This window comes from Podarcis bocagei, assembly GCF_964188305.1.
Source record: "Podarcis bocagei genome assembly, chromosome: 10".
Lineage (NCBI taxonomy): Eukaryota > Metazoa > Chordata > Lepidosauria > Squamata > Lacertidae > Podarcis > Podarcis bocagei.
This window is the reverse complement of record NC_138135.1, coordinates 57,553,178-57,573,479: the sequence shown is the minus strand read 5'-3', so window position 1 is coordinate 57,573,479 and position 20,302 is coordinate 57,553,178. Positions and strand designations below refer to the sequence as shown.

The following is a 20,302-nucleotide window of genomic DNA, read 5'->3' as shown; positions in this document are numbered from 1 at the left end:
GCTGAGGTCTGTTATGCAAGCTGCAAAGACTCTATGGATCCCTAAGTGTGCCGAAGTCTGTTGGCATCGGTCGGTGTGATGCTCGGGCTGAAGAAAGCTTTTGAAGCTCCCGAATGATAGACCAGGAGGGAGAGAACATGCCAGTTGGGCATGTGTCTCTGCCAGGGTCCAACTCAAATGTAGGACAAGCTCCTGACATAAAAACCAATTACACAAGAATTAAAATATACATGTACATAATTGAAATGTGCATTAAAACAACACAACAATTAAAACAAGATAGTCAAGTTGAAAAGATGTGGGAGCAGGTGCCTCTTCAAGGGAACCGGTGGTATGCCAGTACAGATGAAACCTCTCATATTTCAGCAAAGAGTACTTTCTATAACACTAGTGCCACCAGTGAAAACGAAGTCTTCCACATCATAAGTCAATAATCATTAGGCCATGGCAAGTCTAACTGGGTTCCATTTGTTCTTGATGCTCTTATCGGGTCACGGAGAAGCCCACCAGTACAGAAATAAAATAAACTTTGGAATATAAAGTGAAAATACTAAAAAAGATCTTGAAAGGAAAGAGAAATCGTCTGTTTGACTGGAGCCAGGATGAAGCATAAGAATAATTACACTGCTCAAATACGTTTGGGTTCTTAAAGACCACTTCAATAGATTTCCACTATTTCCTCTCCTGAAGGAAGTTGTTCTTGCTATGTTCTTCTCCCACCCCTCCTTTTTTCCTTTCCATTTGGGCCACGTCTGTGAGATCTGCCTCCTTGTTTCTGTGCTCATTATCACAAAATGGAGAAAAGTTATGGCCAAAGCACATCTTTGAAATAAGGTGCTGTGTTCCAGTTTTGATAGGAGAAGATATTAGCACCATGAAAGTTCTTCACATCTTCAGTTACTGTTGGATATGTAGCCAAGGAAATGTCTGGTTCTAGATGTTTGGTTATCTAGGGTTATTGGCTTGTTTTTGTTCTTGGTCTTGCTTCTGTTACATATTTTGTGCTCCCATTTTATATTTTTATGAGGCTCCTCGCGGGGTCTCTGCCCTGGGAGCATATTCACCCAGTGCTTTTCCAGCTGCACTGGCTCCCGGTGGAGTGCAGGGTCTGAATTAAGGTGCTGGTTTTGACCTTTAAAGCCCTTCATGGCCTAGGACCCTTGTACCTTCGGGACAGCATCTCCCGGTATGCCCCACGGAGGACCTTAAGGTCCATAAATAGCAACACCCTAGAGGTCCTGGGCCCTAAGGAAGTCAGATTAGCCTCAACCAGAGCCAGGGCCTTTTCAACACTGGCTCCGGCTTGGTGGAACGCTCTGTCTCCTGAGACCAGGGCACTGCAGGATCTGATTTCTTTCCGCAGGGCCTGTAAGATAGAGTTGTTCGGTCTGGCCTTCGGCTTGGAATCATTTGTTTCCCTCCCCCTCTTCTTTTTTCCTTTCTCCTCCTGTGATGGAACTCCTATTTGGGGACTTCCCTGGCTTTTTTCTGGCCCATGTAGGACCAGTCTGGAAAGTTAGCCTTGGTGAAGACTTGACGTTTTCATCCCCAAAAAAGTTTTTGATTTGAGTTTCCATTGAAATGAGGCTGTATTTTAATGTTTTAATGTTGTATTTTAATCTTGTTTTTAAGTTGTATTTCAATCAATTTGTTTTTATATCAGGTGTTAGCCGCCGTCTTGGCTGGGGAGGGCAGGGTATAAATAAAATTTATTATTATAAAGCAAATTCACTGTTTTTTGCATATTTCTCGTTACACATAAGAAATTAATGAACAACAGTGCTAACATCTAGGCATATATGGCAGGTGCAGAATGATTTTTCTTATCTAGCACAGTACCATTTTAAGGCAGTTGTCCACAACATGGCCCCCAAACCTATTTTAAGGTGTTCTGTATCACAGTGCCTCTTCCTTTCCGCACAGTATCAACAAACCGAGAAATGAATTTTGAGTTCAGGGAGATAGTTACAAATCCGCTCAGGTCTCAGGTAAGACCAGCAAGGTTATTTTCCCTTTCAACTTAACTCATATTCGAAGTGTAGTTGCAGTAATCCTGTTATTGGAAAATATGCTATGGCATTAATTCAAAATCGGACATCAGGGGCCATAACCAGGCATCATTCTGCATATGAAATGCACATCAGCCTCACTCAAGTTTCTGAATATGGAACAATGGCAGTCTTTGACCCTTAACATTTAATTTTGTTTTATACAAGATAAGGGCAAAGTCTGCCTTTAGATGCATATTTTCTACCTCCCGCTGCGATTAAGACATGAATACGCATCTGAAAAGGAATTTTGTTCTTAAGTGTCTGCATATGCCTTTCACCTTACAAATCATGAATTTATTCTGATTCACTCACCCCTAACTTTTCTGACTCTCTCTCTCTCTCTCTCTCTCTCTCTCTCTCTCTCTCTCTCTCTCTCCTATCCCTCTATTTCCCCCACAGCTTTCAAGTAGCATTTTGGATATATACAACAGTGACCAAGGAATGCCAGCTGCTAATATGGGCCTCACGAATGCATCCTGCCCATCTAATTTGCCTGTTAAAAGGGAAATCACAGGTAATATAACGCTGAGATGTTGGCACAGGCTTATCATTTTGAAAATAACAGTACCAGCCTTTCTCCCACCCAACGGAAGTCCATTCTGCATGATCCTAGCCAGTGCTTTTATTCAAGAGAAATAGGTGTCAGAACTCACCAGGACGCTGTTATAGTAAGTCATCAGGTGACTCGGGGCAGCCCTGAACAGATGCCAGTTTGACAACAGCTGCGTTCACTGCCCACGGAAGTGCTAAAACCTATGGCAAGCTGTCTCCCTAGCTAGTTCGGGGGTTGCCCCTGGTTCTGGTGCAGGTCAAATAAATGTGCCCCCACTCCCCTTTTATCTTAGATTCAAGTGTTTGGCTAGGGCAGCTCGGAAGGGATCTCGTGCAAATTGGAATTGAAATACTTTATTGTCACTTGTACAACTTGTATACAGTGAGATTACACAAGTAACTCTCACTCAGCTCTCTTAGTCTTAATTCCCCTCATTTACTGACGCAGACCCACCAAACCTGAAAGTCAGTTGCCCTGTTGTTATCTTTTCATTCAACAGCCTAACAGCTCACGGATAGAAGGTGTTCTTTACCCTGTTGGTGCGACTAATTGTGCTTCTATATCTTCTGCCTGAGGGCAGGAGATCAAGAAAGTGCCGGCCAGGGTGTGAATCATCCCTGAGAATTTTCCTCACTCTCCTGAGGCAATGTTCTTCCATGATGTCATCCAGCGGATTCACGGGTCAGCCCATAATATCTTGTGCTGTATTCACCACCCTCTGTAGGCACTTCCTATCAGATGATGTCAAACCAGCGTACCACACCGTGATGCAGTATGAAAGGACATTTTCTATTGTGGGCTGGTAGAAGGAGATCATCGAATGCGCACATGTGCAATGGTACAGGCCTGGCAGGAAAGCTAAAAGCCCACTGCTGCTACACAGAAGACAGATTGAAGAAAAGGAAATACAAATTGTCTCTGTCCTGTAGCTTGACCAATCACAGCTAGGAGCCAGCTGAGTCATGTATCTTAAAAAAAAGTGTAGACACTGGCCAGCTTCTGTTTTGACATGAAACGTTTGTTTTGGGCTTCTCAGAAGTGACTAAAGGCAAGAAGCGGGTAGGGGGAGTGCTGGTCCACAATGGTGCCCACCTGAGAGGTGCCAGAACTGCGCTTTGGTGAACTCTGGCTGAAAGCTAGCTAAGACTCTTGGAGAAATGGCATTGGTCAGCCAGCAGCCACTGGGAGATGCCCTGCAGCAACTTTTGGCTCCTTCAATGTTCCCTCAGTTATGCACACATAGTTTGCCGCCCACCTTTGGCTCTGCACTAGTTTTGGCCACTTCCTCCACACTTTAGAGCGGTGTGTGTGAGAGAGAGTTGGGTGCCCTCCAGGTGTTATTTCCATCATCTCCCACCATTGGCCATACTGGCTGGGGCTGATGGAGGATGTCACATCTGGAAGACACTGCATTATCTCCCCTTGGTTTTGAATGGCTGTCTAATAATCTATAGTTGGGTCCAATAAGAGCAATGTTTGCATGTACCTTACTATTAAATATCATATGCCCTTGATGTTTTGAGTTATTTGATTCATTTTCAGATGTTGACCTATAAAGGATTTATTAGCTGCTACTACCTTATGGCCTTGTATATGATAGGCAACATCTCACATTGTCCAGCACAGGGACTCTTAAACTTTGGAGTGACAACACAACTCATCCTGCCATGCTCTTCTGAGGTCTGACTTTATTCCTGCCTCAGCTACTTTCTTTCTATTCCAATTGTTTTACCTCGGTCCATATTTTGCACACCTGCTCTTTACAATAGTCCCTTGTCCACCACATAGGCAGAATCTTGAAGTAAATCTTTTGGCAACCCCACTCCCCATCACAGCTAGTTTTCAGGGAGATTTTCTCAGGATTTTGGAGGGTGTGGAGATGCAGTTTTAATATATGGTGTGTAAATAAAATAATAAAATAATAATACCCCGCCCATCTGGCTGGGTTTCCCCAGCCACTCTGGGTGGCTCCCAACAGAATATTAAAAGCACAATAAAACACCAACCATTAAAAACTTCTCTAAAGTTGCCTTCAGATGTCTTCTAAAAGTCAGATAGTTGTTTATTTCCTTGACATCTGATGGGAGGGTGTTCCACAGGGCGGGTACCACTACCGAGAAGGCCCTCTGACTGGTTCAGGCAGCAATAGTTTAACACTGACTCTTCTCTTTATCCCCACTTTGGTCTCCATCATCAATTGAGGATACAATGTGATTGGCCCTTGCTCACTTGGTTTTTACTAAGTAGGAACCACGTGGGGGCAGCTGGATTGAATGTGATGGGGATGTGGTTTTAAACTCCCTGTCTACTCACACTAAGTTCCTGATTCGGATCTGCCCCTCCTGTGGCTGGTATCCAGCATACGAAAATCAAGCATAATCATTCGTACCTATAATCACACCTACGTTTGTCCTTTTATCTTCAGAGACATAACTGCACCAGATGTCTTTTACTGCCTTCTGAGCCCTTTGAAATGCATGTTTTGAGGGATAAAGCAGGAGCAAAACAAGTTAATACATTAATTTTGTTTTTCAAAACTGCCCTGAACTTTACGTTTCCTCATTGATTTTGCAAGGCCTTGCTCAGGCCTTTCAAAGGTCTTGTCCTGCTTCCTCAGGACAGAATGTTCCCAAAGATGAGTTATTTCTTAGTTCTGTCTAGCTGGGTAAGCTTCAAAGCAGCGATCTTTCTGGATATAACGCTGCTAATAAACCTAATTACTGTAGGAAACATAGCAGATTCAGGCACATTTGGGCTTCTGATCGATGGTATAAATAAGTTATCGTCCATTAAAATTTGTTCCAAGTTGCCACAAATGACTCTCTTAAAGGTTCACAATACATCTATTCATGGAAAATCCGTATTAATGGATTAACAACTTTAAAAGTTACATTCATTTAATCCAAAGAATGCTAACAACTGAGTACAGTGTTATCAGTGTAATGCAAAAGGAACAAAGAGGGGGTTTCCTCTCCCCCTTCCCCAATATGACTATTTAAGAAATCTGATTATTTCTTGCATGATGGGAAGGGAAACTCAAATTCACTCTGGATGCTTACCCTCCCCATGGTAAAGTACAGAAAATTAGAAAATTGCTAAATGCCATGATCTTTTTCAGTTTCTAAAAATTAAAAATGCATGATGGCTATAAAAAAAAAATCCCTGGCACACATAGAACGGCAACACATGCTGTAAACAGCAACTGACAAACTGCAGGAAGTGGCACAATCATCTTCGGTAAATCTGGGAGTACATAAAATTGCTTGAAGGCTCGCCTGAAAAAGTTGTGCAATTAGAAGGTCCTGTTGTTACACAGAGCAATTTCTGGAACTGTGACCCAATGACTGTTTAAACAGTTTTTGCTTTCTGTCAGAAACAGATACTCGAGCAATGGCAAAGGAGAGGCAAAAAAAGGATAACCATAATCTCAGTGAGTATATTTACACGAACTGTTGTCCCTAGGTTGTACAGGGTGGGGAAGTACCTGCTAATGCTGAAGGATCTACTTTATGTATACTTTTATAATGCTGAAGTTCCTTTATGTGTGAAGCAGACACAGTAAAAAAATGCACATGCGTAAAGGGAGATCAACCTCATTCCTGACACCCAGAACGTTGTCTTATATATATAATGTTTTGCCTGCACTGAAATAGCATGTTTACCTAGGGGAGAGACCATAGCCTTGCCTACTGAAGGGTGGTGGTGGCTATGCGTTCCATGCAGAATGTCTAAAGTTCAATCACTTGCATTTCCAGCTGCAAGGTTCTCACCTTGCAGGACTGAGAGAGGCCTCTTGAGCCCAGGGATGTTGATGAAGCTGGCCCAAGCCAGGCTTGCAGATTAACTGGTCTTGATCTTGATCAAAGCCAGAAGGGAACGCCATCTGCCATTCCTGGATTTGCTCTCCTGCCCTGGCTGTTTGTTAGAAAGCAAAAGAACCTTGCACTTAAAAGCAGAGCTATATGACTAATGCCATATTATTATTATTATTATTATTATTATTATTATTATTATTATTATTCGTTCATTTCTACCCCACTTTTATGCCCAAATGACACATGTAATTTGACTCTCAGTTAGCCAAACCAGGACAGATGCAACTGCAGACTATAGCTGGTTAGGGCAGTGGTTCTTGAATACAGTGGTACCTCGGGTTACATACGCTTCTGGTTACAGACTCCGCTAACCCAGAAATTGTGCTTCAGGTTAAGAACTTTGCTTCAGGATGAGAACAGAAATCGTGCTTTGGTGGCGCGGCAGCAGCAGGAGGCCCCATTAGCTAAAGTGGTGCTTTAGGTTAAGAACAGTTTCAGGTTTAAGTATGGACCTCCGGAATGAATTAAGTACTTAACCCGAGGTACCACTGTATAGATATAAGATATAGATGTGTGCTTGGCCATTGGTCACATTGGCTTTTCGCCTATTGTGTCATTCTTTCCTTCCTTGCAACTGTCTGGGTCAGAGAGTTACTTCAATCTCCTTTTCATTGATTTGGTTGAGTTCATCCTAACTCAACAGGAATGGTTCAGTTTCTGAGAATGGTGCCCCTCAACCTGAGGGATCCTTTGTGGGATGAATATATTGCGTTAATAATAATAATTTCTGCAGTTGGGTTGGCTAGGAGGGGAAATCCTTTGGGCCTGTCTTGCCAGAGAGGGATGCTTGGGAAACCAAGCCAAGGCCTCCCACTTTTTGAGGGCGTGGTCTAGGAAGAGGAGTCAAAATATCTAACTTGCTGTCTTAATTAGTAATTAGATCTAGGCTGGGTGGCACTGTGGGTTAAACCACAGAGCCTAGGACTTGCTGATCAGAAGGTCGGCGGTTCGAATCCCCACAACAGGGTAAGCTCCCATTGCTCAGTCCCTGCTCCTGCCAACCTAGCAGTTTGAAAGCAAGTCAAAGTGCAAGTAGATAAATAGGTACCACTCCGGTGGGAAGGTAAATGGCGTTTCTGTGCGCTGCTCTGATTCGCCAGAAGCGGCTTAGTCATGCTGGCCGCATGACCCAGCTCCCTCGGCCAGTAAAGTGAGATGAGCACCGCAACCCCAGAGTCGGCCATGACTAGACCTAATGGTCAGGGGTCCCTTTACCTTTACCTAGGCTGAGAGTGCCCAGATGTGGAGGCTGGGTGTATGGGTGACATTAGATGCCACAATTGTAGTCTGAGACCAAGCAGTAACCTCTTGACTGAACCTCCTGGCTCCAATGTGGTTGAACTAGCACCTCACGGCTTGAGTATTTTCAGATGTTACAAAGAGGGTGGCGTTGTGATGTTTCGAAACAGGCACAGCATTTCACTGCCTGCTGATGAATTACATCCGTTCTGTTACATGCTGCTATTATTACAATCTCTTGTTTTCATAGTTGAAAGAAGAAGACGGTACAACATTAATTACCGGATCAAGGAGCTTGGTACACTTATCCCAAAGTCTAATGATCCGTGAGTTCGGCTGTCATTTCTGTCATTGTTTCTACTGCTTAAATATAATGAAAGGGGCTGAAGATGAAATAGATTTGCTAGATGTCAAGGTTAACTTGGACAGTTTGGTTTCACATCATTGTTCTCCTAGCAGACGTCTGCGGAATTGTTGATATTTGATTAATTCAGATCCACCTCCCCTTTCCCTACATAATTCTTCAGGTTCACATGCAATACTTATAGCATTCTGGGCAGAATCCCAATGATCAGATATGTATATACTATGCAGGGCTGTTTTATAGATAGATAGATAGATAGATAGATAGATAGATAGATAGATAGATAGTACCGGAACTCATCATAACTGCCTCCCTTGTTCTCTTATTATGGAAATGGTGTCCACCTGAGAGGTGCTGGAAGTGAGCTCTGGTTCAGAAAAAGCCCTGGCTCTATGATGTCTGGTATTGTCTTGACAAGTCAATAGAACAGAGAGCTTTTGCAAATATTTTTATTTATTTACTAAATTTCTATCTCACTTTTCCTTCCAACACAATTAAAAATAAAAGAACAACTTTTTTGAAAAACAATTCAAAACCTGTTCCTCCAAAAACAAGTAAAACAGTCACATATTCTCACAACTGATAAGTGCAAAGTTTCCAGGAATATTATTTTTCAGCCATCAATTGACTGAGCGATCAGGAATGTTTTTAAATCCCTCCTGAAAGTTAATAATGAGGATCGTATCAGGGAAGGCACTCCAGAACTGGAGAATTGCCACTGAGAAGGTATTGTGACTGTCCAATGGCAACTGGACAAGCATGTAACTGCGGTACCACAAAGATGGCGCACGTACTTATAGGGTCCACAGGGGCTCATAAGAATCTCTGCATAATTGTTGGGTTTTAATAGCTTTTAATAGCTTTTAATAGTTTTAATGGGATGGCCTACACATAGGAATTATGAGCAAAGAATTGTTATAACTGAGATGTTAATACACAAATAAGAATGTACAAACAGGCCCATGCAGTTCAGCATCCTGTTTTTGGACATGCCTACAGGATGCTACCAGGGGCTATCGGCAGCTTACAAGCAAGACCTGATAAGTGTACTAAAGTGTCAGCAATTTTTTTTCTTTAAAGAAAAGCAGCTTCTAAGGATGACTTTGAGAGAAGAAATGTTGGGGGTGGGGAAGGGGTTCTACTTAACCTTTTATATGCTGGCCACTTCCCCCACACTAAATCAGTTCTCCACTCCAGCTAGATTTGCTGTTTGGCTGAAGTGAAATTAATAATAATAATAATAATAATTAATAATAATAATTCATTTATACCCCACCCATCTGGCTGGGTTTCCCCAGCCACTCTGGGTGGCTTACAACAGAATATTAAAAGCACAATAAAAGATCAAACATTAAAAACTTCCCTAAACAGAGTTTAAGTCAGATAGTTGTTTATTTCCTTGACATCTGATGGGAGGGCGTTGCACTTCCGAGAAAGCCGTCTGCCTGGTTCCCTGTAACCTCACTTCTCGCAGTGAGGGAACTGCCAGAAGGCCCTCGGAGCTGGACCTCAGTGTCCAGGCTGAAAGATGGAGGTGGAGACGCTCCTTCAGGTATAGCGTGTTCTCCCTAGCAGAGAGCACGTGTTGCGGTTGGGAACAGGCCACCCTCCAGTGACTAGGCAAATTTAGTTGAATCCCGACCATTTAAATGGTTAAACTGGGTTGCTGGGGTGTTTTGATTGTTGCCAATTCGGAGGAGGGGTCAGAGTCTATATATACAGGGGCCAGACGTTGGCATGGCCTCTTGGCCGTTTTGCATCGGATCACCCGCCCTCCCTCCCTTGTTTAAGGGGGGTATTGAAGGATTGCTTGACCTTGCTATGCCTGTCATGGGGTCGTTCGCCTTGGTGCGAGGGCCTGGTAGGAATTTTGCCATCTGGCTGATTGGCTGGTGCCATTTGGTTTTTGCCTACTGCGTAGCAAATCGTCACAACTTGTAAGGTTGGCGGTTAGGCATTGGTTAAATTGGTGCTTGGAGGGGTAAGTGCCTACCCCTCCAAATGATGCGAATGGGAATTCCGTTAAAGGAAATCCAGGGGCTTGCCATTCTTTCGTCCTTGTCCCCGGAGTCGGACTTGGGCCGTGCAAGCCCCACAGGAACATGAGGGTGAGAAGTAATGGTCTGGTGCCCAGCTTTATTTCTCACCCAATACTTGTTTCCCACTCTGGCTTCCGCTGGTATCCGGAAGGCCAGCTCTGTCCCTGAGGGCAAGGACAGATAGTCGGAACCAATGCCTAAGCAACCACTCACATTTTTGTATTTGAATAAAGTTGTGGCCAAAATTATGCCAAAAACCTTAAACAAAAATTGATGTGTGAAGTGTGAATTATTGGGGGGCTACTGTGACTCAACACGCAAACTGGGCTGAGGCCGTTTAGGGCTTTAAAGGACAGCACCAACACTTTGAATTGTGCTTGGAAACGTACTCGGAGCCAATGTAGGTCTTTCAAGATTGGTGTTATGTGGTCTCGGCGGCCGCTCCCAGTCACCAGTCTAGCTGCCGTATTCTGTATTAGTTGTAGTTTCCGGGTCACTTTCAAAGGCAGCCCCACATAGAGCTGGGTGATGGTTTAGTAATTCATAAATGATTTGGAGTGAGCCATCAGGTGCGTGCTTTGGTGATGACACCAAATTATTCAGAGTGGTAAAAACAAAAGGGGAATATAAAGAGTTCCAAAAGGATCTCTCCAAACTCGATGAATCAGCCATAAATGGCAACTGCAGTTCATTTTAAGTTAAGTATAAAGTGAGCTGTGTGTCATCCTTCTGAACCGGTGGTGATTGACAAGGAAGGAGATCTTGGGGTCATGTGGATAATCCAGTGAAAGCATTGGCCCAGTTTGTGGCAGCTATGATAAAGAAGCATTCTATATTAGGGAAAATTTAGAAAAGGATTGATTTTTCAAAAATGCCAATATCATAACACCTTTAAAAAGTCCATAGTGCAATCACACTTAGAATACTGAGTGCAGTTCTGGTTGTCATATCAGAAAAAGGACATTGTAGAACTGGGAAAAGTGTCCAAAAGTACAACCAAAATTCTCTGGGGCTTTTTAGTTCAGAAAAAAAAGATAAGGGGAACCCTGATTGAAGCCCCCCCCCCCCCAATTGCAAATGCCTTCCTGTGCACTTCACAACTGGTACCGAGTGAGCTGTAAACCTCTGCTTCCTACAAGAGGGGGTTTGGCAAAACATTGCTGTAAATAGCATGATTTTAAAAGCCTAAAGCGGCATTAGAATTAACTGCTCAGTTTATTATTTACTGCCTATGCTTTCATCTTTGGAGTTCTAATGCCACTCCACTAAGCCTAAATGGTATGCGGTATTATGATTGTGATGCAATCATGTAGCTGCTTATTTATACAAACATTATGCCTTTCATTTTCTCGCGCATACAGCTCCACATGATATTGGGGTGGAATATCTCTTTGACACATTTCCCCCTTCCAAGAGCTAAGAAATATTTGATTAAATTAAGGATTTTTATAACAATACAAAGCTATGTGAGACTAACATAAGTATACGGTTGATGTGACAAGCTGCATTGAATGAACTCACCAGCGATAAACTTAGTGCAGTCATAGGCCATACACACACACACACACACACACACACACACATATACGTATGTATATATTTACAGTGCACCGCGCTGTCCTTGTTTGCAGCAGCAACTCAGCCAGAGGGAAGACAGGCAAGTAAGGCAACCCCACTGCACTGTTAACTACCGCTGTTCATATAAATCCCGGAAAAGATTCCTTGAATAGTAATGCAACATAGTGTACAACATAGCGTATAAATTACAATGGGTGATAGCCAACTAAGTCATATGCAGAGTAAACCCACTTTTAATGGAATAGTTAAGAAGTCCTTATACAGTATAGTAAAAATTAATTCCAGAATGAAAATGAGTGTCAAAAGAAAGTAATAAAGTGACTTTTTGTGTGTGGAAGAACTAAATGCAACATCATTTACAGACCTATGTAAATTAAGCACCTTTATCTTAGTGGTTTTATTCTATGTATGACTTAGTTGGATATCACCTGCTTGGCTTCTCTTTGTTGCAATCCAGACCTAACTAAACTTGATGTTGGCTCTGTTTGGATCACTGAAATTGGGAGAGGAGGGGATGGACTGATAAAAATATGAAACTTCCAGAAAGACAGAAATTCCAGGTCGCTAGGGTATAGATCACTGCTTCACTGGCCCTCATTTGAAAATCTCTATACTTGTTGATTAAACCCAGATGTTTTGAGGGAATGACCACACTGTTTATTTGCATTGTTTTGCCAGACCTCCTTGTAAGAAGCAGCAGCTCATTACTCAGAACCAATTATATTGGCACCTTGGTCCTAAAGATCTGTACAGTTGTGAAAGTGTATAAGCTGGCAGAAACTAACATAGCTTCTGTGACACCCTATGAGACATCATCTGGGCAAGGTGCCCTCTCAACTCTACCAAGGGCCTGTCTTTCCTTATGTCACCACTTCAGATATACACTTTGATGCATGCAACTCTGTGTGATTGCAATTGTACAATTGCAATTGTTGGTCCTTCCTCTTAAACTGCTCCAGAACAGCTTCAGCATGAATGTGCAATGCAATACAAGGCAACAGGCGTACATACGGTATATTGAGAAGTTTGTTTTAGTTTGCATTAATCACACAGGTTTTGTAATATGACATAATAGTTGCTAAACTATGGTTTCTGTGTATCATCAGCAGTAGGGATCAAAATTGAGCCTTTTTTATTATTATTCCAATAAGCATAAAGGCATCCTCATTAGAAAGTCAGGAAAAAAAGAGAAGTATATTTGAAATGATCTTTAAAAATTTAGGCTTAAACTCTCAGTAATGTATGTTTCCTAGTTCATTAATGTAGAAATACTGCACATAGATTTTAATCTTGGAGTTAATAATAAAAGCAATTTTCACTAAAAATATAAAAACTGTAATGGTAGAATCATGATATTGCATTTAGCTCTTCCACACACAAAAAGTCACTTTATTACTTTCTTTTGACACTTATTTTCATTCTGGGATTAATTTTACTATATAAGGGCTTCTTAACTATTCTATTAAAATTTCCATTCAGAAGCAATAATATCTAAGAGTGAATAATGGTCATGTAAATCATTATTTCATATTAATGTAAAAGATTTTGTACGTTCTTATGAATTTTGCTGACATGCACAATTGTGAAAAGGTTATCTCCACTTTCTGCAGTGATATGCGCTGGAACAAAGGAACTATTTTAAAAGCATCTGTGGAGTATATCAAGTGGTTACAAAAAGAACAACAAAGAGGCAGAGAATTAGAGCATAGACAGAAGAAATTAGAACAGGCCAATAGGAGGCTTTTGCTTCGAATTCAGGTTTGTATCAGGATGGACCCATTAGGGGTCGAGTTTCCCCTCTCCCCCCCCCTCTTCTCCATCATCAAATTGTGTCTTGCAGTATCTTTTCAATCATCCATAGCACTTTAACAGAACAATGCTGAAAAATCTTACTGATTGCAGCATTTAATTTGTGCAGCAGTACTTCTAGGGCTAGCCGCACAACGGTGTATATTGCAGTGGTTTAGAGGGGAATACTGTAAGGACATTCTGCCCTTCGTGTATATCGGACCTGGGTAAAATCCACAGTATTGAAGGTGGGGAGGGGAAAAAACCACTTCTTATTTCATTTGTTTGTTGAAAATAGTATTTGAACACTCAAGACTCCAGGATATCGCATAGCACTTTGAAAAATGCCTGTGACATTGTGTTACCTTGGGGTATGTTGTGCCACGTTAAATTAAGGCACACATCATCTTTCCGCGGCTTTCTGTAGCAGAGTGCACATGATTTATAACATATTTAATTGGGTAAGGTATCTGGTGTGCTTCTAGATAGCATTCCTGAATTTTGGTAGATAATTAGCAAGTAGAAACGCTGGCAGGATTTTCTCATCACTTCTAAGTACTTAATGCAGGGCACAATCCATCGAAAATTAAGCTGCTGATTTCAGTGGGGGAGATTAAGCATATGCTTAACTCTCCCATTAAAATCAAGGCGACTCCAAAGGGCTTGGGTTTGGCTGGATCATGCATCCAACCGTTGATCCAGTCACAATTAGTCATTCTTAGGAGCCATTGATTTAAATGAGAAATTAAAGGTTACAATCTTGTACTCACACCTTGGAATAAGCCCACGGAACTCTATGGGACTTACCTCTGAGTAGACATATTAGTAAGCCCTGCTGAGTTTAACAGGTCATAGTAGATGGTTAAATATTTATGATTACATTGTAATTTTCTCACTGAAATAATGGAATTTAAAAAATGCTTAACTTTGGATGGATTGAGCCACAATGTAAATAGATGTCCATTGTGCGTAGCCATGGTACTCCTTTCAACAACTTGGTTTATTGAAGAAATTATTTAAACACTAAAGTCTCAAATATACTCTTTTATGCTTTGAAAATGCCCATGATATTGCCAGTTTTCAAACATATCAATAAACTCTGACTTGTCATAATGAGAATGAGTCTTAGGATTCTGCAACCACTGTTTCCCTCTTCTCCTCTGCCACGACTGTGAGGAGGAGATCAGAACATCTTACTTCCATTTCCAACTAATTATATGTTAGCTTTATGTCTGAACTGTAGTTAAACTAAATATGGTTTATTGAAATGCATTAACTAATAAGCCATGGTTTGTAGTAGGCTAATTTCTGTAAGCTACAGTTAACACTAACCACAGTTTGTTGAAATTTGGACATAACACTAAACAGTGGTTAGCAAAAAACCCCTGAGGTTTTCCAGTATCCTCATTCTAATTCTCCCTGGCTCATTACCATCATGACAAACCATAGTTAATCATAATGTCTACATGCCCCTATCATGCTAACCATAGTTCAGTGTAACATTTACAAGCCTGAACAGCCTTGTGTGTTCCCCTGTCCTCAAAGAAGGGCAGAAGAAGGATGTTGTCAGTGTGTAGTTTCACTTCCACAGTATCCTGGATTGCCATTATGCAAGAAGCAGAGTTTATGGTTTTAAGCACTCTGGCTCATTAAACAAGCCAGCTTCACAACCTACTGTGTTCTAGTGCAGTTTTGCCCTACCTGGTACCTGCCACATGTTGTAGGACTCAAGCTTCTATCAGCCCCAGAAAACATGTCCAGTGGTCAAGGATGATGGTGGGTTTAGTTCAAAACACCTGTAGGGCATCAGGTTGTAGAAGCCTGGTTTAGTATGACGTGTAAACATCACTGTTATGCTACTAAAAACAACATGCTGTACAATGTTTGTCAGCAGTATGAATATTGCACATTTTAAGCATACTGTCAAAATAGATTTCAGCATTATTTCAGATGTAACTTTCAATTCCCTCATTACCACATCTCAGATTACAACAGGGAAGGGAACCTCTGTGATATTCCAAATATTGTTGGAGTACACTTCTAATTATCCCTGACCATTGGCCATGTTGACTGGGGCTCATGGGAGTTTGAGTCCAACGACATCTGGTAGGCCACAGTTTCCCCATTCTGGTTTACGGAAACAAAATCAACTCACCTTTTACAGTGATGTTCTAAATATTATTTTCTTAAACCACAGGAACTAGAAATACAAGCACGAGCTCATGGCTTGCCAATCATGCCTACAATCAGCACGGTGGACTTAGCATCCCATGTCATGAAACAGCAGGTCTATCAAGAAGAGAATTCAGTAGACTATTCTCAACATCTTGCTGTGGTCCACGAGCAACACTCTGACCTTGGTGATGCCTCTGCAGCCTTTTCGGATCCACTCTCGCACTTTACAGATTTGTCTTTCAGTGCCGCTTTGAAAGAGCAGAGGTTGGATGACATATTACTGGACGATACAATATCACCATTTGGGACAGATCCACTCTTATCCTCTGTGTCTCCTGCTGTGTCCAAAGGTAGCAGCAGAAGAAGTAGCTTCAGTTCAGATGATGGAGATGATGTATAGCACGGAAAAGACTGCATAGTTTGGGTGCTGCTGTTTTGTTTTGTTTTGACTTCGTTGGTGCTAAGAAAATTATGAAACGTATTTATGTTGTTGCTCAGCTCAACTGGAAAAAGAAAGGAGTCAGCTGTTGTTGAGAGAACCTCCCTGGGAATATATAGTTTAGGTGTGTGCATACCACACAGATGAGCAATAGAAATGCAGTGCTATTTTTATAGAAAAAGAGGTTCCGGAAGTCACCTCCCTTGTTCTCTTAGAATGGCACCTGAGACATGCCAGAACCCACCTGAGAGGTGCGAGAATTGACTTCCTGTGAGTTCCCCCTGAAACAAAGCTCTGGTGAAAAGCATATCTTTGGTTGGAAGTGATCACAGTAACACGGATATTTCACAGCTGACACTTTGCAATGGATAAAATCTAGACTTAGTCATGCCACTGAAATTTGTAGGAATCCATTAAGTTAAGACTAACTTCAGTTTTATTGGTTTCAATGGATCTGCTCTCAGTGTGACCCAGTCTGGATCCAATCCACTGATTCATATTTATTTACTAATAATGCTGCAGATGTGTTTCCTTGCAATTATACACCAATATTGTACTCAGTGCTTTTTTCTAGACAAACAGGTGCCGGTATTCACCAGGAAGTTGTTACAGTAAGTGTTACTTACAGTAAGTAAGTAACTTTTTAACAACAACAAAAAGAGGTGCCTTGAATACCCCCTGGGGGAAAAGCACTGGTTGTATCCCAAAAAAAACAGTGAACTACTGTTGGGGCTGTGTTGGGCCCAAGGGCAGCCATACATGACTCAAGATTTGGAGATGGGTATACCAATTTGGGAGCCTGAAGTAAGAGATGGTGAAGTCACAACCTGAAGTACAGCAAGCAGATGGTACTGTTCTGTTGACCAATCAAAGGCAAAAAGCTAGGCTGCTACTGTTTATAACAGAATCTGTCATCCCAAAGGAGCTGAGAATGGCTGCTTACCCGGTTCAAGGGTAGATGGTGGTTGGATCCTGTTGCAATGACTCTGGGACCGACCAAAGCACTGCCACCTTCCTGTTAGCTCTATTCCTGGCTGCCGTGAAGCAACACTGGTCCCTGTCAGACCTGGTTTGAATTTCAGCCAATCCATGGTGGCCTGGGGGCGGGCATTCAGGAGCCAACCTTGGAGTGGCAGTTTTCACTCCGGTCTGCTCCTGGACCATATAGACAGGCCAGCACTGCTTTCCCAAAGGAGCTTAAACTTGGTTTAAGCACCGGAGTCTCTGTCACTACTAAGGGAAATACATCCTAGGGCTGTGCTAAAAACCAATATCACCCACCTTTCCCAAAGTGAATGAGACACATTAGATAATGTGTTTATCAGGGCTGAATTGAGACGGCTGCCAATTTCACAGGCTGGGGAGATGGACTTTTCAACTGTTTTGGGGATATGAGGATGAAACTTACAGTGATTTCTTCGCAGTCACCTATTTTCCAGCCACCATTCTGTCCCCCTCACAATGCCCCCCAAACTGACACAGTTATCATGAAGTGGTGGTGGTATTTGTTTTTTCCCAAGTAGGCATTTCTTGATCCCAATTCCTCATAAAACAATTCTTTGTGAAAAGGTAACATTGTTCCAGGAGCATTGTGAGAGTAAATTAGCCGCTAGCATCCTGGGAGGACCCACTGCCATGAAGCTGAAAGTAGTGGCAAGAAAAGAAAAGAAAAATCCCCATTTCACCTCCTTTTTATGCCCCTAAATCTTCCCCATCCCCACAATTTGAGGAAAAGCTCTTTATGGGCTCAGTCCTAATGTTTGGTGATTTTTAAATGACATATTGATACTGGTTCTAAAACTCTGGAGAATGGGAATATTATCCAACTGGTGAGTTAGTTAATACAAGTTAGATAGACTTTCTATCTCTCTATCTGGGATGTTGTTTGTCCCTTAATGCAGCAGGAATGTTGAAGAATTTATTTATTTTTTAAAAAAATGAAATGGCAATGCTTAATACATTGTTTTGCAGTTTATGGAAATCTGTTACCTGAAAAATTCAAGTATTTTCACATTATTGATCAGAGAAAGGAATCGATAAAGTATGTCAGTCAAATAGACTAGAAAAGATGCATAATTCCTGCAATTATGATGTTACATATCATACACAATTAAGGCTGCAATTCTATGAACAGTTACCTGGGGAAAATCTTACTGAATTCATTGTCCTGCTTCTGAGTAGACATGAATAGGGTTGAACTGTGAACGATGCAAAAAAAGCGAGCTTAGTGCACAACTTTATACTCAGTAGTCATTAGATTATAATATTATTTTCAACCATAATAATTGCAGCTAAGTAATATTTAAGAAGTGTAGCTTGTTTACTTTGCTGTACTATGGTATGTCTGGTGATATTTTATCAGTCTAGATTTACTATCCAAAAAGTGACCTTGGAATCGCAGCAGGTTATTAGGGTAACTATATGTGTTAAGGTGGTAATACACTTGTAATGGTACATATAGATTAATGAAATAATAGAGGTTTAGCAGTAAGAGGGCATGGGTTACTTACATCATTTTCATATCTAGAGGGATCATGGAGAATAGTGTGGGTTGTTGAACTGAATAAATAGAACAATTCTATATCAAATACTAATAATCAGGAAATAAGCTGGCACTCATCCGCCCCCAACTTTGCACTTAGAAAAGTTAAGTGATGTTTCAGAAGTGGAAAGTGAGAGAGTATTTCAGATTGGCCTTTCATAGAAATCACATTATTTTAAAGACATTGGTGGACAAGTCCTTAATGGAGATAAAGAAATTAAATATGAATGTTCTACATGGTTTTCTCATTCAGCTTCTATGGGCGTGCTTGGTCGTTCCTTTGAACTCTGGATTTTAGGAGATACTGAATCTCCTTACTTCTCTGAAAAAGACATTGCAGTACCCATGCATAAGTGTTTCAAATGTTCGTTTTCAATTTTTATTTTTATTTTTTTTAAAAAGCAATTCCATTATATAACACGAGCAGACATATCTCCCAACTGTCGGATTATATGCCTGCCATTTGAATGGACAGCAACCCAGCGCAGGTTGAAATCTCTAGTATGCTTGGTCACACTCAGGTTTTGCACCAATCTCAAAAATAATTGCTGTGCAAATTGTGTTAAGTATCTGCATAGTGCCTTTGGCTACAGGCCTTTGTTATTTTACTGACACTCAGCACCTGGCAAGATCAAACCCTGGGAGATCTCATATAGAGCTCTTTATAGAAAGGAGATGGAACTTCCTGTCTTAGTTCATACAACATTCCCCGGAATGGGAAAGGAAAGCAGACCAGATTAATATTTGAGTGTATGCTACAAGTGTAGTTTATGAGAAATATGTCTGAGAGGCTTCCAATACAGCTTTAATCAAGTCTTAGTAATAGGTATGTACTGTTCATATGGTGGAGGCCTTAGGAACTGAAATATTCATTGGAGCAGAAGGGCTGGTTAGCTCCCCACCCCACAAGCTAATAACAGACATTCGAGAATTATCTTGTCCTTCCAGAATACATGAACCAGTAAACTCATCGTTATGCAAAATGAGGAACTGAAATATTGCTGTCTTGTCTAATTTGTGAAACGGACACAGGTCCTCATTGAACAACAACAACAAAAATCCTGAACCCTAGAGTGTTTTATGGCCGACATTGTAGATATCAAATGCTAAAAGTGAAACCATTTTTTTAAGAGCTAGAAATGCTGTTGCTTTATACTATAAAGGGCTGAGAATAATTCAGCCACTTAATCTTAATAAGAACATTGTTATTATAATACATTTGACTGTAATAGGGTTGTATATAAAAATGGAGAATGTAAAATTATTGTAATTTAAAATTATGTTAAGTCTTTTAGATCAGTTAAGACATTTACATTGCTATTATGAGACTGTAGAGTCATTTTTATAGTAATTGCTATTTTCTCCTGTTAATACAAATCTCTTGTTTTCTAAGTATGCGACAGAAGGTGCTTTATTTCCTACCTTTATGCAATCTTTATTAAAACTACTTTTAATATGGGCTGGTATTTATATTTATTATAGGTATACAATTCTCAAGCAAAAGTAAAATAGGTCTTTGTAGAGCCCACATGAAGTTGTTTTGTTCAGACTGACAATAAGCATCACATCCAGCGAGACAATATAATAACACCAGCTAAGCACATCTGAGAAGGTACCCAGCAGAGACAAAGTCGAACAACAGCTAAACACTGCATCCAT

At 41.1% G+C, this 20,302-nt stretch overlaps 1 protein-coding gene across 4 annotated transcripts in view; it reads left to right on the top strand.

Annotated features, from left to right (window-relative positions):
* TFEC (transcription factor EC) overlaps nucleotides 1-16,713 on the top strand; it is a 129,790-nt gene extending 113,077 nt beyond the window's left edge. For 3 of the 4 annotated variants that reach the window (XM_081211790.1, XM_081211791.1, XM_081211788.1), the window contains exons 4-8: nucleotides 2,451-2,565; nucleotides 5,978-6,034; nucleotides 7,969-8,044; nucleotides 13,310-13,457; nucleotides 15,685-16,713. In XM_081211790.1, the coding sequence (XP_081067916.1) occupies nucleotides 2,451-2,565; nucleotides 5,978-6,034; nucleotides 7,969-8,044; nucleotides 13,310-13,457; nucleotides 15,685-16,062 (774 nt within the window). In that variant the 3' untranslated portion in view covers nucleotides 16,063-16,713. The remainder of the gene's footprint in view (nucleotides 1-2,450; nucleotides 2,566-5,977; nucleotides 6,035-7,968; nucleotides 8,045-13,309; nucleotides 13,458-15,684) is intronic. The other variant, XM_081211789.1, reaches the window with a different exon arrangement.
* The last annotated feature ends 3,589 nt before the right edge of the window (nucleotides 16,714-20,302 follow it).